Source organism: Trematomus bernacchii, unplaced genomic scaffold (assembly GCF_902827165.1).
Source record: "Trematomus bernacchii unplaced genomic scaffold, fTreBer1.1, whole genome shotgun sequence".
NCBI classification, from domain to species: domain Eukaryota; kingdom Metazoa; phylum Chordata; class Actinopteri; order Perciformes; family Nototheniidae; genus Trematomus; species Trematomus bernacchii.
This window is the reverse complement of record NW_022987797.1, coordinates 3934023-3961281: the sequence shown is the minus strand read 5'-3', so window position 1 is coordinate 3961281 and position 27259 is coordinate 3934023. Positions and strand designations below refer to the sequence as shown.

At 38.2% G+C, this 27259-nt stretch overlaps 1 protein-coding gene across 3 annotated transcripts; it reads right to left on the bottom strand.

The window, feature by feature from the left end:
- Window positions 1–590: 590 nt before the first annotated feature.
- Window positions 591–26753, bottom strand: pxk (PX domain containing serine/threonine kinase). Of its 3 annotated transcripts, XM_034149869.1 has the most exons (19): window positions 26452–26753; window positions 22161–22211; window positions 21458–21505; window positions 20470–20656; window positions 20131–20208; window positions 18964–19037; window positions 17847–17921; window positions 17363–17467; window positions 15625–15726; window positions 15324–15485; window positions 14377–14494; window positions 14117–14195; window positions 13705–13753; window positions 13146–13223; window positions 11799–11885; window positions 11452–11515; window positions 10482–10541; window positions 9062–9090; window positions 3119–3308 (listed from the first exon to the last, which is right to left on the bottom strand). In XM_034149869.1, the coding sequence occupies exons 1-18, from the start codon at window positions 26551–26553 to the stop codon at window positions 9074–9076; spliced, it is 1536 nt and encodes a 511-aa protein (XP_034005760.1). In that variant the 5' UTR covers window positions 26554–26753; the 3' UTR covers window positions 3119–3308; window positions 9062–9073. The 3 variants fall into 3 exon arrangements, with proteins under 3 accessions (XP_034005758.1, XP_034005760.1, XP_034005759.1); XM_034149867.1 differs by lacking the exon at window positions 9062–9090 and having other exon boundaries at window positions 591–3308; XM_034149868.1 differs by lacking the exon at window positions 3119–3308 and having other exon boundaries at window positions 8681–9090.
- Between the last annotated feature and the right edge of the window lie 506 nt (window positions 26754–27259).

Here is a 27259-nt window from a genome sequence, read left to right as displayed (position 1 = left end):
TGAAGTGCTTTGACAAAAAATCCATTAAAAAATGTCATCTGTGGAAGCCGTAATACTGTAAAAAGCACGACCAATCATTTTAGCCGGCCCGGCTAAAATAACTGGATGGCCTACCTGCCTGTCAGCCTTCCATCTGTGCACAAACTTATCTCGTGCCCTCATTGGTCATGTGCGCGTTCGTGTGTGATGGAGGAGGGGCTCTCTAAGGAAGTGGCAGATTTTCTCCGGTTGTGTATTTTCAAATTCTAGCGATCTCGAGCTGGTTTCTCCAAAATTACCTACCCCACCTTTAATTCAGAAGAAAAACATTCTGATCTAAATCAAGCACAGGTTTATAAGAGGGACATGTTGCTCAAACATTGAAATTGAGCACACAATCTAAGTAATAAAAAAAAAAACTAAATAAAAACTTGAATCTTTGTTTATTAAAACGCTTTTTTCGGTGTGTTAAAAACACAGTTCATCACAAGTATTTGCAAAAATTGCAACTTACTCTCAATTTTACTGAAACATTTTTTATTCAAATCGTTTTCATGACAACAGGCTTGCTAGATTTTGTATTTAAATGTAAATATAGATGATGAGGAGGGTTATTTTGCAGATGCGTTTAATGTGTTGATTTTGAAGGCGATAACAAGGCAAAACAGTTGATACATTTAGCTACTGGAGATTGAAGAGTGGTTTTCATACCATTTTACTTGTAATCCAGGGCCGCTCTGGGGCTTTTAATTGTTTCAAAAAATAAAAAGAATACACCTCTTGTCTCTCACCCCTCGTAGATAAAGTGCTGCAGACAAACATACTGATGCAATTCAACGTCCGTCTGAATGAACATCGCCTAACCTGAAGACAGAACTTTGTACAAACAGATCATCTGGTATAGGATATTATCACTTATATCTTAAAAGAAAACATTCATATTTCCATAGGCACAAGGATCCATATGGCACGATAAAATAATCTCAGCTCCGTGACAACACATAATAAAATACAACAGAATATAAACCGATGCAATAAAAGACTTAGAATACCAGGAATCAGCACTTTAAGGGTCGGAAATTAAGCCTCAATGAATGTCAAATGAAGGTAAAGGTGGTTCCATTTCTTCTGGTTACAATCCTGTCAGCAGAGATGATTAACAAAAACAATTTGCACCGACAGTGAAGGTCAAATGATCAAATCAAACGATAACAAGGACCGATCTCCTTCCTTCAGGTTATTTCTATAAAGAAATAAGTAACATCCACCTATAGCTTTTAAATCTTTCCTTGGTGATGCATCAATAGATAATAATCAAATAAATCGATACTGATAAACCAATCAGGCTTTTCCTAAATCAACATTTTCCAAACCCAATTTTGACCTATAGCTTGATTACTTATTTAAAAATGTGTTAATAGTTAATAATATGAATTCCAAATTCTGCAGGATGAGCAAAGATGATGCGCTAGATCCCAATTTGAAGTTGGGTTATTCTTTTTATTACAACTTTAAAACACCACATGACTATGAAGTGATAAAGTCAAACTAAATGTCAGTAAATATTGACTATGGTGGATTCTCTCTCAGTAGCAAGTCTCTGCAAGTTGATGTTGGATTGATTACTCAAACATGAAGGAAGGACATCTACAGAATGATGGATCATTTGGGATAAGGTCAACAGTGACGTCAAGTTAATGGACAAGCAGCAGTATGGGTCAGAAATGTGAAATAGTAGGAATTTATTGTCATGCAAAGAAGCAAAATAATATAAAAATATGACACATTGTTAGTGATCTGGGTGAAGAAAAAGTATTTAAGATTAATTTCAGACCCTAAAAACAATCACAGCTGCGGATCCATGTTTCTCTGTCACGGGACAGAGCAGATGTCTGACCTGTGTCTCTGTCTTTCACACCAAAAAGTGCAAGTTTGACATTGTAGCTGCACAAGCAATAGTAGTGGCACACACTACCTTCATACTCTGCCACGTTATCGGCCAGACATCTCTTAGTGACGTGTGGCAGATGTTACAGTATGATGGTGATCTCTTTCTTAGAGCTGAACAGAATGATGTGGGGTTTCTTTAGAAGTACAAACACTGCAGAGGATCCATGTCATGGTTTTAACAAAGATGCTCTCACTGTAAGAATCTCAAAAAGCAACAAAGTCAAACAAATCTCTCACTCTCATTCAGATCAAACAAAACCAGGTGTGATCCCAGCTCGACTTCCAGACAGACACACTGCAGCAAACATCCTTGTATCAAGTCATTTCCGTCTGTAACTTGCGTTTCATACTCCTAAAACAAGTGGAAATACATCTGGGCTTTCATTTCCCACTTGCTTCTGATGAAAATCATCTTTTATGTAAATATTTTTCAGTTGTTCTCACTTCAAATCCAGCGACCTCCCTTATAAACATGCATTTTTAGAAAAATCTAAAATAGAGAAGTTGAATATTTTGCACTAAAAGGTTTTTTTCCCCATTTATTTTAGGAAAATAAAAAATATTTAAAGACAGGAATTACATTTAGCTGTGCAGCCATACGGACTTCCTGCAGTGAGACAGTCTACTCGAATTTGGATATTTTGAGATGACTGCAAACGAGGAAAGGTTTGGACCAACTTTCTTGTGTTTGGACCAGATACAGAAGCAGTGCAGCGCCACAGTATCAGAGCACTGATTTAGAGTTTCGACTCCATGAAATTCATGTCATGATCAGCGGGATGAAGCATCCATAGTGGTTCCAAAATGTTCAAATCCCACCACTTTTACAAGCAGAAAAGAAGCAGCAGCAAATACCCAACTACACCCAGTTTACCAGCGTTTTTATCTGGAGCCCGGTGTCTCCTCATGAGAATGCAGTCAAAGTGGACAAACCTTCAGATGATTGTTCAGTTCCTGAAAGGACAGACTTCCCCTCTACTCTCTCCCACCACAGATTTTAAAATGTAAAAGCTGAAAAAAAGCAGGAGTAGCGATAAAAACTAATATGATTTTTTTTCTTTAGTGATTCCTTTTCACATCTCAGTGAGCGACGGTCTGGACCACAGTGCAGAACCAGGGGGACGGCGGCGTCGTGGTGATGGGGGTCTCCTGGTGGAGGACAGGAGATGGAGGCGAGGGGGGTCAGGTAATGGGTTTGCTGTGGTCGACGGTCTCGGACTTCTTCAGTTTTCCCTTACTGAAGCCCTGGATGGAGCTCAGCAAGGCGGTGCGACCTCCTCCCGCTCCATCAGAGGAGAGAGGAGGAGGACGAGAGGAGGGAGAGTCCAGTGCAGGAGGGGGAGGGGGAGGAGGAGGCGGGGGAGGAGCAGGCAGGGCTCCTGGATAAAGGAGAGAACGAAGGGAGAGAGCGTGAGAAAACAAAACGATTAGCTTCTGACATTTAGTTTCCCCAGAGGCTGGTTACACAGAGATCAAATAAACTGGTTTAAACTGGTCTGGTTTATCTTAGTTTAGTCTCGGAATCTGAAAAGTAAAGCCAATGTGAAAGTGGCTTTAACCTGCATTCTCTATAATGTCCAGCAGGGGGTGACTCCAAAGGTTGCATAAATAAGTCTGAATGTATACAAGTCTATGAAATAATGACCTGACTTCTTATTTGCTATTTTATCTCAGTTCATGGTTTGTGATAAAATAACGTTAGCATTTAATCTGTGGTTGCCTAAAGAAATTGTAGGCTTCAACATTACAGGCTGTTTTCAACCAGCGTGCTCCGTCTGATCGGTGATGAAGAAAATAGGTATTTTAAAACCTCAAAACCCTAACATTAGCTGATATCGGTTTACATTTGGGCAAACTTGCAACAAAAGTATTCAGAATTAGCCATTTCCAAATTATTTTTTTTACAGACAAGTATCACTGTATTACTCTGATTCTGATTCTCAGGCTATCTCTGGAGATAGGGATATCCTCAGAAAGTCACACTCAGAGGACGCGTGTTTCAGAGTTTGAAAACATCTGTTATATTTGATGGCTTCTAACCAATTTATGAAGCATTACTAAAAATGTGTATTGATCATTAAATAGAACCAATGAACCCTTTATAAAGACCAAATACAAAGTGGTAATTGTTATTTGAGTATCTTTGTGTAACCAGCGTCTGCAGATTCCAGGCTGAATTCAATCCACCATCAGTTTAAACCCAACCTTCAGTCCAGGTAATCCAACATTGTTTGACTCTACAAACAGATGCTGGTCAGTTACAAACAAATATTGTTCAAGAAAATCGAGTCAAAAGGCCCTGTGGTTCCTGAACTAATACTAAGTAATGTTCAAGTTCCCAGTTGCAGATGCTTCATCTTTCTTGTGGGGTATATTCATTCTAAAACGGCAGTTCCCAGTGGACCACTATGGGACCCTAATATGTCCCAGTTCATTAGCTTTCCAGCTCTGAAGCTACGATGTCTGAGTGTTTTGAACTTGGATTAACTTCTGGAACAAAGCGAAGTTATCTAGCTGGCTAGTGTCAGTGAGTACATTATACTACAACAAACAGAGACTTACTTGACTTGCAAAATTATCTTTGAATTGACAAACATCATATGTTTTCATGCCACAATTCAAACGCAATCTAAAAATGATTGTTCTTTGACGAGTTGCCATAACTACCGCACATATGTTCTTAAAAATAATATCCCATGAAGGAACACCAGAAAGGGGAGGGATGCCTCTCTATGGAGACTAAATTAAATCATAGTTTTTGGAATATTCACCTCACCATCACGGCAACAGTCTGAGGCCTTCTTATTGGATGATTCTTTCATAAATGCCTTCTGGGAGTTTTTTTCTAAACTAGTTGTGGCTTTATATCCTTGTTGTCCTAAAGTAGGTACTGCCCCTGTGTTTTCAGTCTTTTTCTTGCTTTGATTAACACAGTGCACTGATGGTAAATTGAACATACATTTGGTACATCCTCCTACACTTGTGCCTTTGTATAACCCAAACTGAAACAGAACCCAGGGATTACAGGGAAGAAAAAAGCAAATCAAAAGAGCGCTCCAACATGTAGAGGTGAAGCAGAGCCTGAAGCTGCGTCTTAAGTCCACAGACCCCACCTTCCTGTTTGACTAAACAGTGAATGATCTGTGGCGTAATGAAAGGACATCTGTCAGTCAGACAGATGCTAACCACACCTGGAGAAACTCGCCACTGCAGGAGACAACATGTTGTAAGATCATATTTTTAGTGGAATATACGTTGTTTGGCTGTGGTGAAGAGCGACAACATAACAAATAGGTAAAATATTGTAGACCCACTAATGCCTGCAGGGGCGGATTATCTCCAAGCTGACTTTCATTAAATATAGCAGCAACAGTGACCTTTAGTGTTGTTTTTTCCCACGTAATATTCAGACGATTCTTCAGTTACACTTGCAGTGAGACCTCTGTGATCAGATGTGTCAACAATTCATAATTCATCTGATTTAATATGAAATCTGGCCTCAGCTCTGAGTTCACATGCTGGCAGAGTTTCAATAGACTAATACAGGCGGTGTCCTCAGTACACGCCACCATGGAGGTTTGAAAATGTATACAAACATTTTAAATTATCTGCATTATGTTTTACATTTCTGCAAGTTAAGTAGTCCCGTATTTATCAAGCGTCTCTTCAAAGTCGTGCAACAATCTTAGTGCGAGGGTTTTTGTGTTTGGGAAAATACCCAAGAATGCATATGCAATATTATAATGTGAAAATAGATGCATAGCTTTGCCACAACCATTTACATAGTAAGCTGTAACACAGTCCCATACCCAACATAAATACATACAGGAGGTTTGACTCTGAGCTGTGGGACATATATCTTGCAGTATTTCACATACAGTGATAATGATGGAGAACATTAAATGTTATGTCCAATTCCTGTTAGAACTAAATACCTTGTCAACATAGAGTTATAAGTAAGTATAAATCAATAAAAAATACTTTGTATGAAATGTGGCACTGTAAGAGTTACCAACGTTTGTTTATTACTGCATGTTATTTGTTATTACACTGCCCAATGTCGGTCACACACATTAATACCAACTTATTAACCAAACTGAATCGCCTGAAAGCCTTCTTCTGGCGACTCCTGGGTTAGGAACTCTCTTAAATATCGGCAGACTCTGCACTCTTTTTCATTGCCTAAGAAGTTGATAATATGCTTTTACTTGTAGTCCTAAAAGTAGGATTAAAGCGTGTCACTCTGAGATTTTGTTTCACTCTTCAGGACTGATTTCCTATTGTCAGAGGCTTGATAAATACGGGCACAGATCTTCAAAATGTTCAAGATGGATGTTAAATATTCACATTGTAATTGATGTGCCTAAAAATTGAAAAAGAACTACCAGTGTAAAAAAAAAAATACAATACAAAATAGTCTGGTTAAAGATGTTTTAGGACAAAGTATTATCTGAATATTAATCAACACAAATGAAAATCCTTATAAAAGATTCACTGAAGGGTCAACTGCAGAGCAGCTCAATACGACTGGGAGGCAACCTGCAGCATGGGCACAACAAATGAAAAAGCTAATAGCAGCACAAAGAAGTTATCGTAACTTAAATACATTTTTGACCAAAAACAAATGTTTCTGACCCGTATTCACCGTGACACCCCGTACCCAACAGACACACGAGCAAACAGAACAACAGAAACAGAGACAGACGGACATGCTGTAACTGACACATCACAATCTCCAATGAGAACTTCTGAACCAGTGGGTGACTGTGTGTGAGCTTTGGAGATCATTGCAGATTGTGAAGTTTTTATAAAGATGTGCGTACACCCTGTTCTAGACAAGCAATGCTTTATTAATGCTTTACTTCATCTCATCAGGTCCCTTTCTACTGGCTGATTCCTATAAGGGGCCCTATTAAGCTCATTTCAGGATCATATTAGTGTTTAGTGCCTCTACTGTGACATGTCTCCATGCTTTAATGTTCAGAAAGCTTGATCTATTTCATACTGCCTGTGCTGCAGCACCTCTTTTCACCCTCTGTCGGAAACCAGAGCCCGGGACTTGAGCATAATCGTACATAAAGATTAGACTTATGTTATTAGTATTAATGTATTTGTAGAATTAGTGGTTGCTAACTTAGATTGATTGACTCACGTAAACATTTCAATAACTTCACAGTGTTGTAAAGTCAGGAGATTGATAGATTTTTTGTCAAACTAATCTGCTTCAGTATTCATTGTTTGGCATTAAGCCTTCCAAAAACATTATTTTCACTGTGGTCCCAATCTAACTAAGCCCATTAAATCACATGGATAATTTAAATAACAATCAGATTCTTTAGAAACCAAAGCTTAATTTAAATAATGATATCTGATTTATCAATATTAGTATCTGCCACAAAACCCAGTATCGGGTGTTAAAGGTCCCATGTCATGGCCATTTCTACTGATCATAATTCCATTGTTGAGGTCTACTAGAATAGATTTACATTGTTCAATTTTCCAAACTCACATTGGTTTCTCATACAGCATCTCTGTATAGTATGTGTATTCACTCTCTGTCCTAAACGGCTTGTTGGAGCTCCTGCCCCCCCCCTCCCTGTGAGCCCACTGTGCTCTGATTGGTCGGGACGTTGCGAGGCTCACTGCTCAGTGAGCTGGCTTACTGGTGTGGTTTCCGGGTCTGCGATACAGCGAGACAGCGCGAAACTCATCCTGAGCACACACCAACACTCACAGCCGAAGTAAAAACAATAAGTGTGGCTTTATATTGAGTAAGAAAAAGGTTTATAACGCTGTGAGAATGGGTCTGCGGAGAGCATTTCTCCGCGATCCCAACTCGTCTATTACCAGCGTTCAGGGAGCTCTATGCAAGTCAATGGGACTCCCTGTTAGTTGAACATTTACGCTAAAGGTCCCCCCACTGCGTTTGATAGTGACGGCAAGTAGGGCTGCACGATATTGGAAAAAACTGACATTGCGATATTTTCTTCCCCTGCGATGTATATTGCGATATGAAAAAATACAGGAATTGAAGAAAATGCAGTTTTTATGTCCGCAAACCATCTTTTCTTGAACTTTAATGCTATACAATTGGTATTTCTTTGAATATATTTAACCGGATGAAGGATTTTAGTCACGGACGTCTGGATCTTAAGTTATCAGAGCAACAAGCTGAGCTAGCTCGGTTAGCAGAGCCGAACTGCCCTGGAGAAACACATGAAACTACTTTATTCAGTGTTTTTACCTTTAATCACCGGGTCCGTTTGCTTTGGAGATTTGATTGATTGGTGGTTTGCTGTGCATGCTTAGCCTGCATGTCACTCACTCAAGTAACCCTGACATGAGAGTTTTCCTTTTGTAGCAAGCAGCAAAATAATTGTAACATGACGTGTTTGAGTTAATTTGTCTACTTAATATCGCACGTCCTAAAAATAAAAAAATATTAAAGAAATCAAATGTATTGAAAAAAATCGCACTTCCTGCGATGTGAATATCGCGCATGCGCATATCGCGATTATCGTCACGACACGATATATCGTGCAGCCCTAACGCCAGGGGATCCTGGTGTGTGAGGAGCTCCGCGGATTGGTCCATTTTGGTTCCGGGAGCCGCATGACGTCATGCGGCTCCCGGAAGAAACAAATGGAAAAAGAGAAATCTCCAACGAGGCGTTCTGGGGCAGCATAGACAGGTCTTTTCTGTGTTAGAGTTTTACTCGCTACAGGGTGTACTTTGAGGGTTTGTGACTCTGCAGACCGTTTATATGCATAAAAACCTTCATAACAAACAAGGGGACGGGTAACAACCAGAAAAGCATGACATGGGACCTTTAAGAAGTTTTAACACTTCCCCAGACCAAACAAATCCTGGATTTCAGCTTTCCTTTATAAGTCTCTGATCTTAACCTGCTGCTCACTGCATTAGATCCACACTCGTGATCCCGCTCTATCCGACTTTAAAATTAGATTTAAAGTCTATTCTACTCTTGAGTTTCTTTAACTTGAGATCACAATTATGAGGCAGACCTCTGTGAGCTTGCTGGGAAGCCAGGGTGTACGACGGCTTTAAAAAAAACACCAGTGACCTTCATCATCATCATCAGCAGCAGCGACATTTTAAATCTTTACTTTACCCAACGACACGGTCAGAATGGAGCATGCTCTACGGTGGAGACAGCACGGGAAGAAGAGAGGGAGATGACAATTATCTGTTCAGTGAACCAATCAGCATTTACACAGAATCACCAGGACAACAAGGAGAGGAGGAGAGGAAATAAGGAAAGGAGACACTAACATCAGGGTAGGAGACTGATGACGTATTAATGTCATTGTTGTGGAAATGTAAATGTTGAGTCTGGTGATATTCTGTCGGCGTTGCCGCGTTGGGGTGGAAATATTTCAAAATCTAAGTGAATGTACTTTTATATCACAATATTGTAATGGTCTACAAATTACATTTCAAAGTGTTTTATAATACTATACTTCATCACATTTGATTATTTTTTGCATCACTTGAGGTTCAAACCAGTAAAACAAAAAATGAATAAATGTATGAGGTGTAAGGTCCCTTACAACAAAAATGTAGTTTCTTGTTTTAGGGTTAACAGTTTATATTAATGCTGGCGGCATAACAATAAACATTATTTGTATCATCTTTCCCTTCAAAAAGCTGACACTGCAGTGCAATAATCTTGTAATCGTGTAACAAGAGCTCTTCCTCATCTTGATTTTATAGTGTCACTCTTCTCCTCCATGTTTTCCTAATCGTGTTGCTTTGCACTGCAGCTGGATATGCAATATTGTAAAATCTTGCAAAAATCACAAGTCCCGTAATAATAGATGCAATGATGGAAACCTCTATTGGTGGACGCATTTCCACCTTTGGTTTAACCTTGTCAGCATGTGCACAGACTCGCAACTGTGAAGGATGCAGTCACAAGCGTTACTGATGTGTACTTGACGGCTAAATGAAGGTCAATTTCAAAGATGGCCATAGGCTGCATCGTAGCACTACTCTTTGGGCAATCTGAGCCACTTTCTGACATTGACCTTTACAAACAATGAATTTAAAAGTCATGCATTGTTATTGACAAAAAATCATATGTCAATATTTTTCTTACATCCCTAATCACCAGACTCACACTTTAACGTATAAATGTAAACATTAGTGTTTCCTACCCTGAGTGAGGCTAGCTAAAGACACAAAGTGTATAATACAACCTACTATAGAAGAAAAGAATACCTGTGATTATCATGAGAGAAGAGGTGAAGAGACAGACAGACAGACAGACAGACAGACTCAACTTTAAGTCTTCATATTTACATATGCACATCTCTCATGAAAAGGAATGGGAGGAATTTCAGGGTTAATAAGAAAACGTTATTATTCTGAGTAACATGCTGACACATCACAGCAGGTCCTCACCACAAGGGGGCGCTGGAGTCTGTTTAATACTTAGACAGACAGACAGACAGACAGACAGACACACAGACACACAGACACACAGACACACAGACAGACAGACAGACACACAGACAGACACACAGGCCTACCTGTGGTGGATGGGGGGGTGGGCGAGGAGGGGCATGTGGGAGGTGAACTGGCTCCAGAACCTAAAGAGAGACAGAATACAAAAACACAAATTATTATATTTAGCAACAATCTGAAAAAAAAAAAAGAAGAAATTGTGTGCACAGATAAATGATATTAAGGTCACAGTGTGTCGACACTGAATGTAACTTTGTTTATAGAAAAACTACAAAGGATCCCTTCAATCTACAGATAAAGCTTTAACGTGACAGATCAAGAGACAGACAATGGATAACTATCCACATTTCAATCCATGACGAGGTTTGTGCAGACGGTAAACACCAATTATTACAAGGCTTAGGTCAATATTCTAATCTGATTGGTCAATTCAGACATTCAAGAGGTCTGTTATTTTTTTACAACAGGCGCTGCTAAGGAGGATAAAGAGACTATGTGCAGTCATATCAACAAACATTAGTTTCATCTGTCAGAAAACACTGTGGAATACTTTTGTTTATATTTGTGGAGAGCATGGACTTTGGATTCTTAACTGTCCCCAGTCAAGAAAAGAAAAACAGTGCAAGAGAAGGAAAGACAGAGCGCCGGACGTCAGAGAAATCAACAGAAGAAGAAGACAGAAGGGAAGTAAACGGTAACAGAAACACGGTATGGGCTTTGGCAATGTTTAAAAACTGGTTCATGGAAAATAAAATGTGAACAGACTTGGACAGTTACAGAAAACCTTGATCGTCATTTAAAGTTGCTGCAGTTCCAGCCGTTGGCAGTGGAACAGACCATTTGTATCTTATCGGAAGCAATACGATCATTTTTAAATTAATAAAAGCATTTTCAAATCAATATTTTGAATGAAGTTGTTGGCTTATTTAGTATGACGTCGTGCGGACATTTGTGTCCACTAAAGGACATCCAAGCACCTTCAAAACCTAAACATTAATTGAGTATTTGTTGAGTTTAGTAACAGCAGTGATCTACCAGAGTTATTGTTGTTTCTGACAGAGACGTCTTCTTCATTTTCAAAAGCCGACTGTCGTGACTTCTGCAAATAAGAAAAAAAACAACATTACATTTCACTTTTCATTTAACATCACTATCAAGCACCATTTCCACTTCCAAAGTACAACCACTAAACTCAAACATAAAATGCATGTTTTTCATTTCTAAAGTTGAAACATGTTCCTGTAGGTTTCTGAAAAAAGAAAACAACATATCCCATGGTTCTTAGCACCAGAGTCACTGTAAAGAGTATTTGTAGCTGTTGTATTGTGTGGATGGTCAGATGTTATTCTGTTGTGCAGTTGGTGCTACATTTCGTTGCCTACCTTCCTCGCCAGAATCTTCCTCCTCTTCTTCTCCTCCTCTGAGCCGTGGTGAGACTTCGCTCTGGTCAGCCTTCTGTGTTGGTGGCACTTCAAATTCAAATACGACAACATTATTGAGGGCCACATACAGAAAATCATACAAAGGCCTGGGCCCCTCACTAGAGCTGAGGTGTATTGCCTCATAAGTGAAGTTATGAGTCAGCAAAATCAATCAAATGTAGGTACATTACGCTTGATACTTGAATCTGCTTTGAGAATACAAACAGCCTACATCACAGCTCTCCGTAGGGTTTCACTTATTCATTATAATATATATTATAATGAGTAGTGTACCTTACTGTCCCAAATGTGCACAATGTAGTGACTGCTTTTTGTCTTTTGTTTACTTAGTTGTGTTCTTTTTATTTTATATGTCTGTTATGTGTAACGTTGCTGCCTTCTTGGCCAGGTCAGCATTGTATATGAGATTTTATCTCAATGCTTTTATCTGGTTAAATTAAAATTAAAATTAAAATGTAAGTGTAGCCTAGGCAGCTCATTCCTTAAAACAGAAGCCTCAGAAGTTATTGGGCTTTTTTTCTCAACTAAGATTTGTTAGAAAATGTTCTCTTATTAAGTGGGCTAATTAACACATAAACACCACTGTGTAATATATGTTTATAAATGTATTTAAGGAGTACAATATAAGAAAAGATTACTTTTTGAATTTGCTGAGGGCCAATTAGAAATAGACAACCGGCTGCAGTTGGCCCTTGGGCCGTAGTTTGGACACCCGTGCTGAGGACAAACAATCTTGTAGGAAGAACTGGCCATATTTTGTTTTATAAAAAGGAACCAAGATGGTCACTAGGTCAATATAGTATACATTATTTTTGGAATTAAATGAATTCAATATTCTGAAGGAAACCTTGTACACTGTATGCATGGACAAGTTCTGAGAAATGATATCAGTTTACTTTTAGGAGCAGGGGTAACAATCCTTATGTGTCAGAATGTAATTTCACTTTAGAAAATATGAAATGGCTGCATGAAGTCACTCTGTATTTTTTACATAGAAAATGTTCCACTAGCTATAACGGGAAGTTCATCTTGAAATAATCCTCATTAATGTCAGTAGAGTTTTTGCAACATGACAAGGTTGTGGGAAATGATATTGCAATGTTTTTCCAGTCTTTAATGTCCCATGAGCCCTCAGGCATCGTTCCCACCTTATCTCAAAGGTCACCGATTTATTTAAAATATAGAGATTTGACATGAAGGACATGACCTCCAAAATGTCTCCAGTGAAGCTGCATAGCCGTATGAAAGCAGAGGGGAAATAAATAAACAAATGAATGAGAGACGAACCACTCTCTGCTCCTCCTGCAGCCTCCTCTCCAGACTCTCCTTCGCCGTCTTCAGCGCCTCTTTTAGCCTGCTGGGAACCTGCAGGAGAGGAGGAGGAGGAGGGGGGTGGGGGTCAGAGATCATCTTCATCTTTGTTGTTTTAATCACAGGAAATATTGATCTCTATTTTTTATTTATTTGCTTAGAACGGGGGGGAAAAATGGAAAAAAACAAGATAAGGCGAGAAAACTATGCTTACATGATTTAGTAGAAGGTTAAAAAAGCAAAATACGAACCAGAAGATAATAATAAATAAAACACAACTAAATTCATTAAAAAGCAGACAGGAAAAAATAAATATATATAAAGAAATATTAAAACACCAGGTTGCTTAAGCACTTCTTATCTGCAAACCTTGAAACCTGAGGGAGAGCTGGCCATGTTTTGTTTCATAAAGAAAGATGAAGTTGATGTTTAGTGATATATGAATACATTTGGGAATTAAATAAATCCAATATCCTGAAGGAAACCTTGTGTATGCATAGACAAACTCTCAGAGAGATCAAACTGAGCCCCTCACCTTGATCTGGAGTTTTTCTGAGTGTTGGAGCTGGACGTCACTGAACAGCCTGCAAAACATAAAAACTGTGACTCAAAAGCAACAGAAAGGAAAATATGAATAGGTTCCTTTTCATTTCATAGTACAAATTCCAGATATGTGTTTGTCTTAAAGAGACCCTATCTGGCTTTTAGGGTTCTCCCTTTCCTGTAGTGTGTTATAAAGGTTTTTGTGCATGTAAATGGTCTGCAAAGGCTAAATTCCCTGTGTTGGATCAAGATGTCGTCAGACTGTCATTTACACTGATACTAACTTGTTTCCCGAGCAGATCTGTAAACATGTAGTTGATTCATGTAAATCAAATAGACTGTATGTGTGTTATTGCTCAACAAGAAAGTCAACATGTGAGTAGACTGACAACATGTGGACTCACGGTGTCTGCATGAGCGCCGACACTGTTGGCATCCCGCTCTTACAGGCCTCTGCGGACAAAATGGACTGCAGCACTGACACTGAACACACACACACACAAAGAAAATAAATCAGCAAAGCACAATAGGAATAAATTCAATGGGGCATTGGAGTAAACTATGGTTCAGGTTTAAATGTCAGGATGTACACATTGACATGTGACAGCATCTGTAAGCATAAGTTGTAATCTCTGCGAGTGTGTGTGTGTTTAAATATACTCACCCACAGCAGTGTAGGGGACATCGGGGTATTGTTCGACGGGGATGCTGTCCGGGGGTCGGCCGTACGTCATCTCGTAGAGTAAATGTCCAAAGCAGAAGACGTCGATGCTCTCTGTGGTCTGCAGACACACACACACAAACACACACACACACACACACATTACATTACATTACATGTTAGACGCTTTTATCCAAAGCGACTTACATACTCAATACTGTGGACAATCCCCACAGGAGCAATTTGGGGTGAAGTGTGTTGCCCAGGGACACAACGACATGCTGACTGCAGTGGGACTCGAACTTGCTATCCCTTGATTCACTATCCACTGAGCCACAGCCTCCCACACTAAGTATGATGCTACATTACAGGATCACTTGGCCTATGTAGATTTGTTCCATGTTGTTCATAGAAAAGCGGGCTCATTTATCAATATTTCTTTCCTCTCCATTTATCACCTTCAAATATATATATATATTCTTTTAAATCGTGTCCATTTTTCAGACAATAAAAGAATATACTGGCTAATAATCATCTAATTAAATTAACAATTACAAGCAAAATGAAGGAGAGATTTTGTGTGTGTTACTTTGATGGGAATGGTTTTATGTTATGTAATCCGATAAGAAAAAAGCAGAGTAGGTTTTTTTTTTAACTACACAAAACAATGATGGAATACTCTTGCAAAAGCTATTACAGATGAAGTTAAAAACCAATTTACTTCATTAATACCATCATGCTCTTTACTTATTCTCTAATTGACTTTAGTTTTCATGGTCTCCGTTTTAAATGTTAGTCATCTACTGTCTTGTCATTGCCTAATATTATTGTCTGTTTGTTTGTTAAATGTATTGCATTTGAATTGTCTTTGCTCTTATTACAATTATTAATAAGGATAGGTTTCTAAAACAAAAATCCCCATGTATTAAAATTGTTCAATATTTACGTACATTGATCTTCCTGAGCTGGATGAAGGCCGGTCGCAGCGCTGAGGGAACTCCCAGCATGCCGTTCTCCACATCCATCAGTCGACACACACCGTCATCCACAATTACGTTGGACGCGTGCAGGTGTCCGAAAAACAGGCCGCCATCGTGGAGGAGCTTCAGACCCTGACACACAAACACAGTTACTTTTTAATAATGAAAAACACTTTGGTGTGTGTGCGTGTGCGTGTGCGTGTGCGTGTGCGTGTGCGTGTGCGTGTGTGCGTGTGTGCGTGCGTGCGTGCATGCGTGCGTGCGTGCGTACCTCGAGGATCTGACGGCCGTACAGTTTGATGTGCTGCAGTTCCAGACCCTGACTCTTCTTGGGGTTGCAGTACTTCTTCAGGGAGCTCTCTCTGGGCTTCGCCTGCACACAGAGGGTCAACAGTTCTCATTTTCCACCAGGCAACACTGCTGGGACTACTTTTCCGTACATTAGTTACTAGGTACTGTTCAGATTGTTAATAAAAAACATAAAGCCTCTGGCTGCCCTATTTGAGGTAATAGGAAAGGAGATGCGTTTAACTGCAGAACGGCAGCGATCTCTGTCTTTTGCTCTCCTCTTAGCTCGTCGAGCCATCCTGCTTAGATGGATAGACAGTTTCCCGCCCACTCATCTACAGTGGTTGACAGATGTTATGTCCTGTATGACACTTGAAAAGATCAGATACTCACTTCTATACTCAAACAGCACATTTCAGGAAGCCTGGGGACCTTTTATAAATCCAAACGCTGTAAATCATTCTGTTATTGGTTTAGCTTAAGTGCAGCATATGTATGTATGTATGTATGTGTATGTATACAGCAAATGTGTATGTGTAGGTTGCGTGTGTGTATATGCATGTGTGTATATGCATTTGTTTTACATGTATATATACTCCTCCAACAATATGTCTGGCATATATTCGTGTGTATAAGGATCACTGGCAGTGATAGGGGATTACTTTAGTCGTTGTTATTGTTTGTCTGTGTTTTTCTTGTTTTGTTTTTTATTTTTCCTTTTGTACATACAATCAGCACAGACCAATCGCTCATTTGCATTGGCATATATTATGTTTACCATTACTATATGACAAACACTGCTTATTGATTGTCGAAACTAAATTAAAAGATTTTTGATTTGAAAAAACATAAAGCAACTCATAAATTGTGCAGGATTCAACATGATTGTATTTTTTTTTCCACAAGTCAGTAAGAAAGCTACTTGGCCAAATTGTATTAATACTTGACCCTTGACAAAATGTTTTTATATATTTATTTATAGTGGTAATAAAATCAAGTTTTGCTGCCGCATCAGCAACTCTGAACAGAGATAAGGAAGTGAGATAGTTACCTCCATAGCTACTTACAACATCAACTCTCCTTTTTTTATCACCATGTGAGGTGATTTACTTTCAAATGTTACTTGCCTCAGAACAGTGGGATAGCCTTTTTTGTTATGGATAAAGTAACCAGTCAGTACTTTAAGTAGTACAATTATCCCCATCTGCAACATAATGATGCAGCCACTAATTATGAACCACAAGTATGACACAAATTACTTTTAAGCGTTTCATTCTGCATGAGTACTTTTAAGTATCTACTTTTTCTACACTGTGGAATTGCTACTATATTTAATTTATTTAAATGTTCATTAGTATAGAAACAGGTTTGTAGCATAATGCCACACATCACAGCATTTAGAGCCCACGCTAATTTGCAATTCCCATCACTACACTTCAGTAAAAGCTCCGAGTACTTCTTCAAACCCTGCAGGAGAGGAAATGTAGTTTGAACAAAAACCGTCAACATTGTGTTTGGTGTGTCGTCTAGTTTTACAGAGAGTTATTAAATTAGATCACTTATTAGGTTAGAGACCAAAACTAATATCCAGATATCTCCAAACCACATCTGTATATCTCTGAGCTGACAATCAGATGCTTTGCACACACACACACACGTCACACACACACATCACACACACATGTCACACACACACACACACACACATGTCACACACACACCTTGCAGATGTGGTCTCTCAGGGAGCCTCTCTCACTGAACGGCCGGATGAGCAGAGCTGAGGACTCGCTGGTGCTGGAGAACAGCAGTGGACAGAGGTATGGGACCTGCAGCGGGGGAGAAGATTATTTATAGCAGATATTTAAGTAGAAACAAATCCATCACTGGATTCAATAATTGTATTAAAATCTAAATAGTATCATTTTCTATTACTAGCTAGGACTGTCTTCAGTATTTAATCATTTTTAATATAATTTAAAGATAATCTTTGTCAAATTTGCAGGATGGTGATGCATGTTAATAACCTTGTAATGTAACAACATATTGGCTCCTTTTTGTTGTTATTGCAAATTCAGAAACACATTTTACATACACTTCTATAGCATATTAATGTTTGCTTATTATGCCAAAATATAAAGCACATGAAAAAAAAGTCAGATTATGGTCTTCAGTTGTGTGTGTTGTGAAGTTACTGTGTTCACGTACCAAGAGGCTGGTCAGCAGCTTCATGGCTGACTGCAGGTCTTTGTCAGACAGGAACTTATCAGGACCCAGGTCCACCTACCACACACACACACATTTGAATACTTTATTTGGTTCCACAAATTATATTACATAAGACAGGGAATCAAATATATCGGGGCTAAGCAGCACAGAACACTTAGGGGAACACATAGCATCTTATTCTCCACACGGCTAAGCTGCCAATAATAGCTGAAACAGAGCAATATTTGTTTGTTTGGCCAGACACAGACACAGACACAGACACAGACACAGACACAGATTTAATCCTTAAGTGCATTAAAAGGCCCTGAAGGAATTCCTTTAAATCCGTTTTCTGTTGAACAAACAGACTGTTTACAGACTGAATTATATCTGTTGCTTCTGACTGAAACTACACATCACTTAATAACATTTTATTGAGATTAAATCAACATAAATTCAATCTTCTGGACTGTGGGAAATCTTTGAGTATGTGATACATGGAAGTGAAAGAGGAACACTCTTCCTTTTTCTTCTTTCTCCCTCGAAAGAGAAAGACAAGTAAGAATATATATAGTAAAACTTTCCACGTGCTATTTGATCTCTGAACTCACGGCTTCCTTAAACGCTTTTCTATTACACATGTCAGATTTTTGCAGACAGACGGACCACAACATGAAGAAATCATCAGAGTGCAAGCAGTAGGAAGTTGGGATTTTACAATACTTGGAAAAAAAGGCGACATAATCTGGTTCAAAATACAATAAATATCATCAAAATAAACAAAACTTAAATTTGATATAAAAAATAAATATTTCCAAAACTAAAAACGTTATATACACCCAGTGCATAAAGGCATGCATTACAAAATGATGGGGCATGTTATTACATGCGCATCATGAGTGTTTGGAACTTCATAAACATTTAAAAAATAACTCTAAATTCATTTTGTAAAGACCCAGATAAAACCTCCTGTTGCACACTTATATTACATTTCTGGCTGTGTAGTATGTATACAAATGTGTGTTTTAAACCGTGTGTTTAATCTGTGAATTCGATCAATGAAGATTAAAGTCAAAAGGAGACCAAGGTGTCACATGATTTGATTCCTGTCACTCACCCAGCTCAGCAGATACCGCTCTTTGGGCTGCTCTTTGTTTTTTATTAAAAAGTATTTCTTCCTGATCCTCCATCCTGAAAAACAATCAGCATGTCACTCAACTCATCAAGTATGACAACAACTCTTCCTCATCCAAGCATTACAGCACATAATCAAATAAATGCAGTCTTCAAAATGTACTGGAAACTTTTTATGTGCTGTATTATACTTTTATTTTTATTTCAGGATCATTGTGATGGCTCAATGAAACTCATCTTGAATGGAGAGTTACAAAACAGTCCAAAATGTGATTTTAAATCAGTACAGAGAGTGAAACAGTCATTAGTAAATAAAATGACTCTTCTCCTGTATAAAGTCTGTTTACTGTTAAAGGGTTAAAGGGGACAAAACTTGACATGACATACATAATGCAGGGCTTCTTCTAAACCGGGTAACAGGGGTTATGCACCCTGTTACTTTCAGCATGCCCCCTCATACCAAAATGCTGATTCTCCCCGTAAAAGTGATGCCAGAAAACAAAATGTTGGTTAGTCAAAAACTGTATAATTACTCGGAAAATATGAAAATCGTCAGACGGCATCGATAGCTTTGTTTTTACGGAGCTCCGATCTTGCGTTGTTGTTTACGTCCGCAGCGTAAACGGTGTTTCCCTCATCGACACAGTATTGAACCTCTTTACTATATTTTTCTAGAAAAACCCCTGCATAACGTATACATCAAGTAGACCTGAAACACTGAGGCAGTTGTTGGTTAGTCCATCAAAAGAAAAGATAATAACTATTTTAATAATGAATCAAAAACGAGTTCCAGCTCCTAAATGTGAGGATTTGCTTCTTTTCCTGTTATCGATCAAAGTAAACTACATATATTTAGCTTAGAACTGTTACACAAAAAAAGCAGTTTGATAATCTTGGGATTTAAAGTAAACTTAGTATTTCTGTATACATTTTTTCAATCAAGCCATTTTTCACTATTCTTTAAGTTCCTATACAATCAATTAATCAAGAACATAATTATTATAGTAAAAAGTATCAATAGTTGCAGCCTTTTTAACGCAAATATGAATACAATGATAACAAAGCAAGCATCAGCATGTGGAACCTGCGGTTAGCATTAGCACCACAAACGGTTTTAATGTTAAAAAGATGACATTAGTCCGATTCTTACCGTTGTCTTTGAGCGGCTCTAGAACCTCCCACTTTGGGTCCGACCTGAAGAACATGGAGACCTGCTGCAGGGCGATCTCTGAGACACACAGAGAGAGAGAGAACACTTACATTAGCTTTAGAAAATAGAAAGGTATTTCCTGGTGATTGATAACAATGACTGGTCCGACTGGTCCGAAGTCATTATATTAAACTTAATGAGGTAAATGTAGTTGGCTAATAAGTACAACATTACATGTGTAGTGAGTAGAATAAAGCAACATTAATGTACCTAAACGTGTACTTAAGTAAAGTACTTGATATTACTGTCCACCTCTGAATAAGAAGATAAGAAACAAACCTGTGTAGTTGGCAGAATAGTTGTTTGGGTCCAGAAACTTCTTTACAGTCAAGGAGCAGGAAAGCATGGGATGCTGGGTAATGGAGTCCAGAAAGGCCTGCAGTCCTCTCTGCCTCTCTGCTATGAACTCCCTGTCCATGTTCCCAATTAACTTCTTTGGAGGCAGAGGGAGACTGATGCCACAAACCTGCAGAGAAAGATGGAGAGGTGCGTTTTCTTATCAACATTAAACGTCTTTTGTGTTATCCACTATAGACTTTTTGTGTACGTTGAAGCAGACAACAGGGTTCGCTCAGTTCTGCTGGTTGACTGAGGATCAGGGTCAGTTTGAGACCCCGAAAGGAAATGAGCAGGAGAAACCTCAGCAGAAAAAACTGCTGCTAACTTCCTTTTATCCAAGAATCTTTTGACCTGAACAGAAGACAAGTCACAACCGGGATAATCTGACACACAACATAAGTAGAGCTGACTGTTTGTCAGGCTTGTGGGTAATCTTTACACGACAGCAAAGTCTTAAACATGTTGTAACACACCGCCATGTAGCGTTTCCAAACAGGAAGGAGGTTGGCTAAGATGAACCTGGTGTGTGTGTGGCAACGAACCAGAGGATGATTTTTTTTTTCGTACTCCTTTCAATGATAATGAGATAAATTATGTAAAATATATCATTCCTTCCAATATCCTCAATCATATTGCAATTGCAATATCAGGTCAACTTTAAAGGGGACATATTATGCTCATTTTCTTTCAATGTTTACCCTCTGTCTGAAACCAGAGCCCAGTCTGTTCTTATTGGTTAGCTACCCGGCTCTGTTGTGATTGGTCAAGGGCTTACAGATGGGGGGGGTGTAGGAGAGAAACTCCTTCTGGAGGGAACCCATGGATTTTAGCCTTTGCAGACTATTTAGATTTACAAAAACATATATAACACACCACATGAAAGGGGAAGCCCCCAATAGCATAGCCCCTCTAAAGATGTTAAACTCACCATCAGGTTGCTGTTAAGAACATCAAAGTCACTGTAGCGCCGAATAACCTGCAAAATAAACACACACACACACATATCAGTCCATTCATCATTTTAGGGTGTTATGATTAAACAAGGACAGTATTGAAGGTTCATTTTACTGCCAAACAAATTCCCTAATTGGCTTTTTACAGGGTTCATACACTTTTTCACCAATGATTTTCAATGACTTTTCCATGACTTCTCCATGACCTTTACCTAATTTTCCATGACCAAAAAAAGTACTCTTTCTCAGTGTTACCACTGAAAATAGTTTATTTTAACATGGAACAGGAAAATAAGGTCTGCATATGAAACATGTTGTGCCTATCTAAAACAAATCAAATAGGCTTACTAGCTTCTACAGGCTAAAGCAACTCAAATCTCTCACCAGCAAAATACCTTGTCAGTTAAATGCCATTTTACGTTTCATTACTATACGATACAGTATTTATTATCGTTATAGTATTACTATTTCGGCGATTAAATAAAATATTAATTATATTTGATGCAACTTTAGTTACATTTCCAAAACTTTGGGAAAAATATTGTTTTCCATAACTTTTCCAGGGCCTGGAATTAGCATTTTGAATTTCCATGACTTTTCCAGGTTTTTAATGACCGTAAGAACTCTGTTTTTAGAGTGGTGATATTCACTCCCAGGTGATTGTAAATTGTAATTTACCTGCCAGCTGTTCTCTGCAGACACGCCCCTCTGGACCCTGACGATGTACTCCTGAGAGACGAGAGAAAATATAGCACTTTATTGTAAGATAAAACAATTGAACTATCAGTAGAAATATACATTTGTGAAACACTGGGGGAAGGATAGAGGTGAAAAATGTGAAATAAACCTTGACATTTCAAACAGCTGTGTCTGTGTGTGTCTCTGACATTCAGCACACATTTTAAAAGGTAATTCAAGAAAATAAAAAGTGATATTTTAGTGAGAGGAAATATTTAATTTGAATATTAAAACAAGGATTTAATTTATGTGAAAAATGTCATTATTATTATCAAAGAAAGGAAGTTTTACGATGGAATTTAGGAAAGTTTTAAGTGATAACATTATACATACACAGTTCAGTCAGTGTTTAAGAATGACTTCATAAAATAACTCTATATATAACTCTGTATAAATAACTAAGTTGTAGTATTATTAAAAAAAATTGTCATTAAGATATATACAATTTTAATTACGCAATTATATTATTAAAAGATGAATTTGTAATATGTAAGTAAGTCTTTATCATTAGATTAAGGTCATGATTTTATGATGAATAGACTCATAGTTTCAACAGGTCACAAGCACAGAGAATGCCACGTAGATCAAACAGGTTTTAGATCATGCGTGTGTTCACTTTCTGTTTCATTTCCAAATAAACGCTTTACATAACATAGTGCAGGGGAGAATCTGAGGAACTTCAGTATGACAACAACAACCATGGTATTAGTCTGTTGTTCTTCTTTAATCTGATCCTCTCAGTCTTTGTACAGTTCATTTCCTGCTGACAGACTCCAGGCTCTGCCGCAGAGATGACATGTGAGCAGCTTCACAAATCAGGCTTTGTAATGTGACTTTAAACAATAATTTAGCATTACAAAAACGGTTTTTCCAGCATGACAGTGTCTATTATAGGTCATCAAAACCATTTCTTTATCTTTTAATAGACTTTTGTTAAACGAGATTAGTCTCACTGAGATCAAGTAACTCTTTTATAAAGACAACCCGGCTCAAAGATAGCAGCAACCATGAGTTTCAACAACAACAAATGCATTAACATTAAAAATGATCAGGGAAAGCATTTGTACAAAGACAACTTACTCAATGGATATCACCATAGATTTATTTAAAGTTCACTTTGAAATGTATTTATTATAACTAACGTCATCTTCACAATATTTAGGTGTAATATTTTTACTTTTCTGATGTCTTTTTTACTTTTCTGATGTCTTTCTAAGTCTTACACATATCTTCTGTTTAAATGCAGAAGATATGTGCCACTGCCTTTTACTAAATCAAATCATTCTCCATATCTTACCCTGCACTGCAACTTTGTATTAATTATTTTATTTGTGGCTTTTTTATGTATGTAAAATGGGAAGTTCCCATCAGCAAAAACACGTGGGTTTGCTATCCTAGCTCCAAAATGGTGGAATGAGCTCCCCATTGAAATCAGGACAGCAGAAAGCCTACACATCTTCCGGTGCAGACTGAAAACTCATCTCTTTCGACTCCACTTCGAGCGATAGAATTACTAACAAAGCACTTATATACTAACTAAGCACTCATATACTAACTAAGCACTTATATACTAATAAAGGACTGGCTTATCTAAAGCCAGTTGAGTAGCACTTGAAATGTTTTGGCTCTATGAAACCTGATGTACTTATATGATTCTGTTTTCTTCAAGTTTGTATCTTCTTGGTCGAATGCACTTATTGTAAGTCGCTTTGGATAAAAGCGTCAGCTAAATGATATGTAATGTAATGTAATGTTTTTACAGGTACGGGTATTTGAGATGTTGTTTTATAATGCTTTTCTGTTACACTTTATCTTAATGCTTTTATTGTGTTTGTATGTAAAGCACATTGAAATGTGCCACATAAATAAACCAGCCTTGTCTTGCCGATATGAACTAAAATCCCTTATGCAAAGTACTTTGAATTGCCTTGTTTTTGAATAGTGCAGTTATAATAAACCTGCCTTCTTGCTATCCTCATAACTCTCCACTCATGAGTCTGTAAGGCTGACCTTTAATCTGCAATCATCTTGGGCTTGCGGAAGCTGTTAAAAACTAAAATATTAAACAATAGGGATGCTGCAATACGCTGGAACATGATTCAGCATCAGTACTGACTTTATACAAAATATTGGGTGACATTTACAAAGCTCTTCTTGACAAATGACCTAATATCTTCTAGGTCTTTTTAACTATCAATCAAATTCAAAGTTAATTAGCTCCCAAAAATAGTTGGCCTTTGAAATTAATCATGTTAATACAGAGATGGGGAAACTAGCCCTTTAATACTATACCGCACACAATTGAAACAATCTGCGAAAGCTTGTTAAATTAGACAAGCTAATCCCGTTAAACCAATTTGAATCCCGTTTGACTGACAGAGCAGTGTGAATGCATGTGTTTTCTTTCAGTTGATGTTCTTTATGTTAATGCACTTCGCCTGATTGTTGTATAATGTGTTGATGTTTACTGTAACAGTCATGTGCTTCTTTTGTTTTATATGTAGGGTAATCAGTAAAAGAGAGCCTGCCCTCAGTGGCCTTTCCCCTGCCACAGTCCCGCCGAGCTGCAGACTCACTGTAGTAATCCCCTCATGTTATTTAACATGTCAATGATCCCAGTTGGGGAAAATAAGTGCAGTAGTATCAGCAGATTAACCGAGTTGGAGTATTATCCTTTTAACAATAATATTATGCTTGTATTTGCAATCTAGAAAAAATGTAGTTGACCTAACGACAAGGTTATTATCCAGCACTCACTTAGCAATTTGTGTCAATACAAATGTCTGTGTGCGACTTTAAATGAGGGTTTCCCCAGCACAGTGTAACAGTAAGCAGGGGCCTGGCCTCACAGTGTTGCATTCATTTCAGCTGCTTATGTTGGGAAATTCAGAAGTCATCTGACAGATCCAGCCTCAAGGAAATCTGGATTCTGAATAACAGAAATGTGGCTGTTTTGGTTGATTTTCAATGAGGATTAATAGAAAAAACAATAAGTCTATAGCAATGAGGAGAAGGCAATGTTTTTGATACAAATAAATACATGAATATAATGATTACGTCCAACATTATTAGTCTCTCCAATGCGTTTATGGTTTTCTTTTACTCTAACATTAACACCAACAATGATCAGATGCCTGACATTAGCACGCCTGGTTAACCGGCTAGCTCAGCTGATCCCTGTCGGACTGACAACAACAAACCACCGCACATGCGTCCGTTATCGGACAGACCACATGTCCTGCTTTAATATTAACAAGGCTAGTTCCATTGTTATTAACGTCTTTTTTTTATTGCACACACGAATTTAAAGTACACATTTCAGTTCAAAGTAATGCAGAACATTGGCTAGCCCCAGCATAATGGAATTGTAATGTTGGTTGAAGATGCCACGCTCCTTTAGAGAAAAATACTTAATTGTTTGTTGTTTATAAAAAGTTATACAATCCACTCCATCTTTAATTCACCATAGATGGCATACATCATTTGGCACTTGTAAATTATGAATGTTTTACATCTGTACAAGGCGTGTGGTCTTGATGCAATGTTCTGAGAAGGATGTAAAAGGGATAAATCATGTAACAAACGTATTTAAATGTTATGTTGCAACAGACCATTACACATTCGAACCGACCATAGTTTGTGTTTTAGAGAGTGTTTGTGGGTCAGAACTAAGAGGAATTTATACAACGCAAAACTTTAACTGGCTGTTCTCGGGCTTTCACTGGCACTGTCTCAGCTCCTGGTCCTTCATCCAGTCAGTCATTGTCAGTGCTCCACTCCAAAAGCCTGTATATCAGCAGTTTGCAGAGTTTCCAGGAAATTGCTTAATCAGTGACAGCGATACAGAGCCAGGGTCAGCTGCCTGTCTGTCCGATAATGGATCTATGTTACAACACTGATGCTTACAATTTGACTATACACGTATTGTTTGAGTTGATTGTTCTGTTTTAAAACTATTATGTATTTATTTGTGAACGACGGTTGGTGGTTAGTGTAACGATGTACAGGAAATGATACGAAATAAAGCTTTCACGTCTGTGTCCGATAAAGGAACCGGTGACGCAGCGAGAGGCTCAAACACCCACTTGTAAATCAACTTAGCTATATTTGTAAACTCACCAATAGCCAGACATGAACATCTACCACTAATTAACCATTTAAATAAGCTGTTACCGTTAAACCTACATGTTGTTAACGGTTACCTGCCGTTTTATTCCCGGTAAACACTCACCGTGTGGGACTGCAGGTTCTGGCTGGCTTCGATCACCGCAGACAGCGGCACGGTGTCGTCCAGCAGCAGCCTGCCGGGGGCCGGCTTCTCCAGGTAAGACATTCCCGGAGGATAAACGGTGAAAGTCTGATGTAAACGTCCGTGTGTCACTGACTGAAAACGCCGGGAAGACACTGAGGAGGAGCCCCGCTGAGCCGAGCAGGAAACAGCCAGAGAGATGCAAACTAGCTGTTAGCTTAGCTTTACCGTAACCAAGAAACGCTGCTACGCAACCAACGTCACGGAGCGTCAGTGACCCCTGCTGGTCCGGAGGGAGAACTGCAAAGGGAAATGCCCATCATCAACATGAAGTTGACCCTAACCCCAATAACTGAACAAAACACGGAGTTTGATTAAACGGTTTTTTTTATTTGTATAAATGTCTTGCTTAATAAGCTTTCTATGGGGGGAACATAATCACCTATTTTCAAATAATTAATTAGAATTTTGTACCAATTTGTGATCTTTATGCATCTATTTATGGTGTAAGTGTTTTTAATTTATATAAAGCAGTATTGAATATATACAACAAAAAAATGTGTCGGTCCTCAACGAGAAAAAACAGAAAATATCTGAGACACCATATAAATACTTTGATGTTTTTCATGATTCTTGAAACGTTTTAATTCTGTGATGTGCAGTATATTGTTTGTGTTTATTGTTTTCCCAGTCTGTTTTTAAAAAGGGGGTTGTAATTACTCAAAAATTCAAAGATAACTTTGTCATAAAAAAAGATTTTGTTTTTATTCCACACAGAATATCTCACACA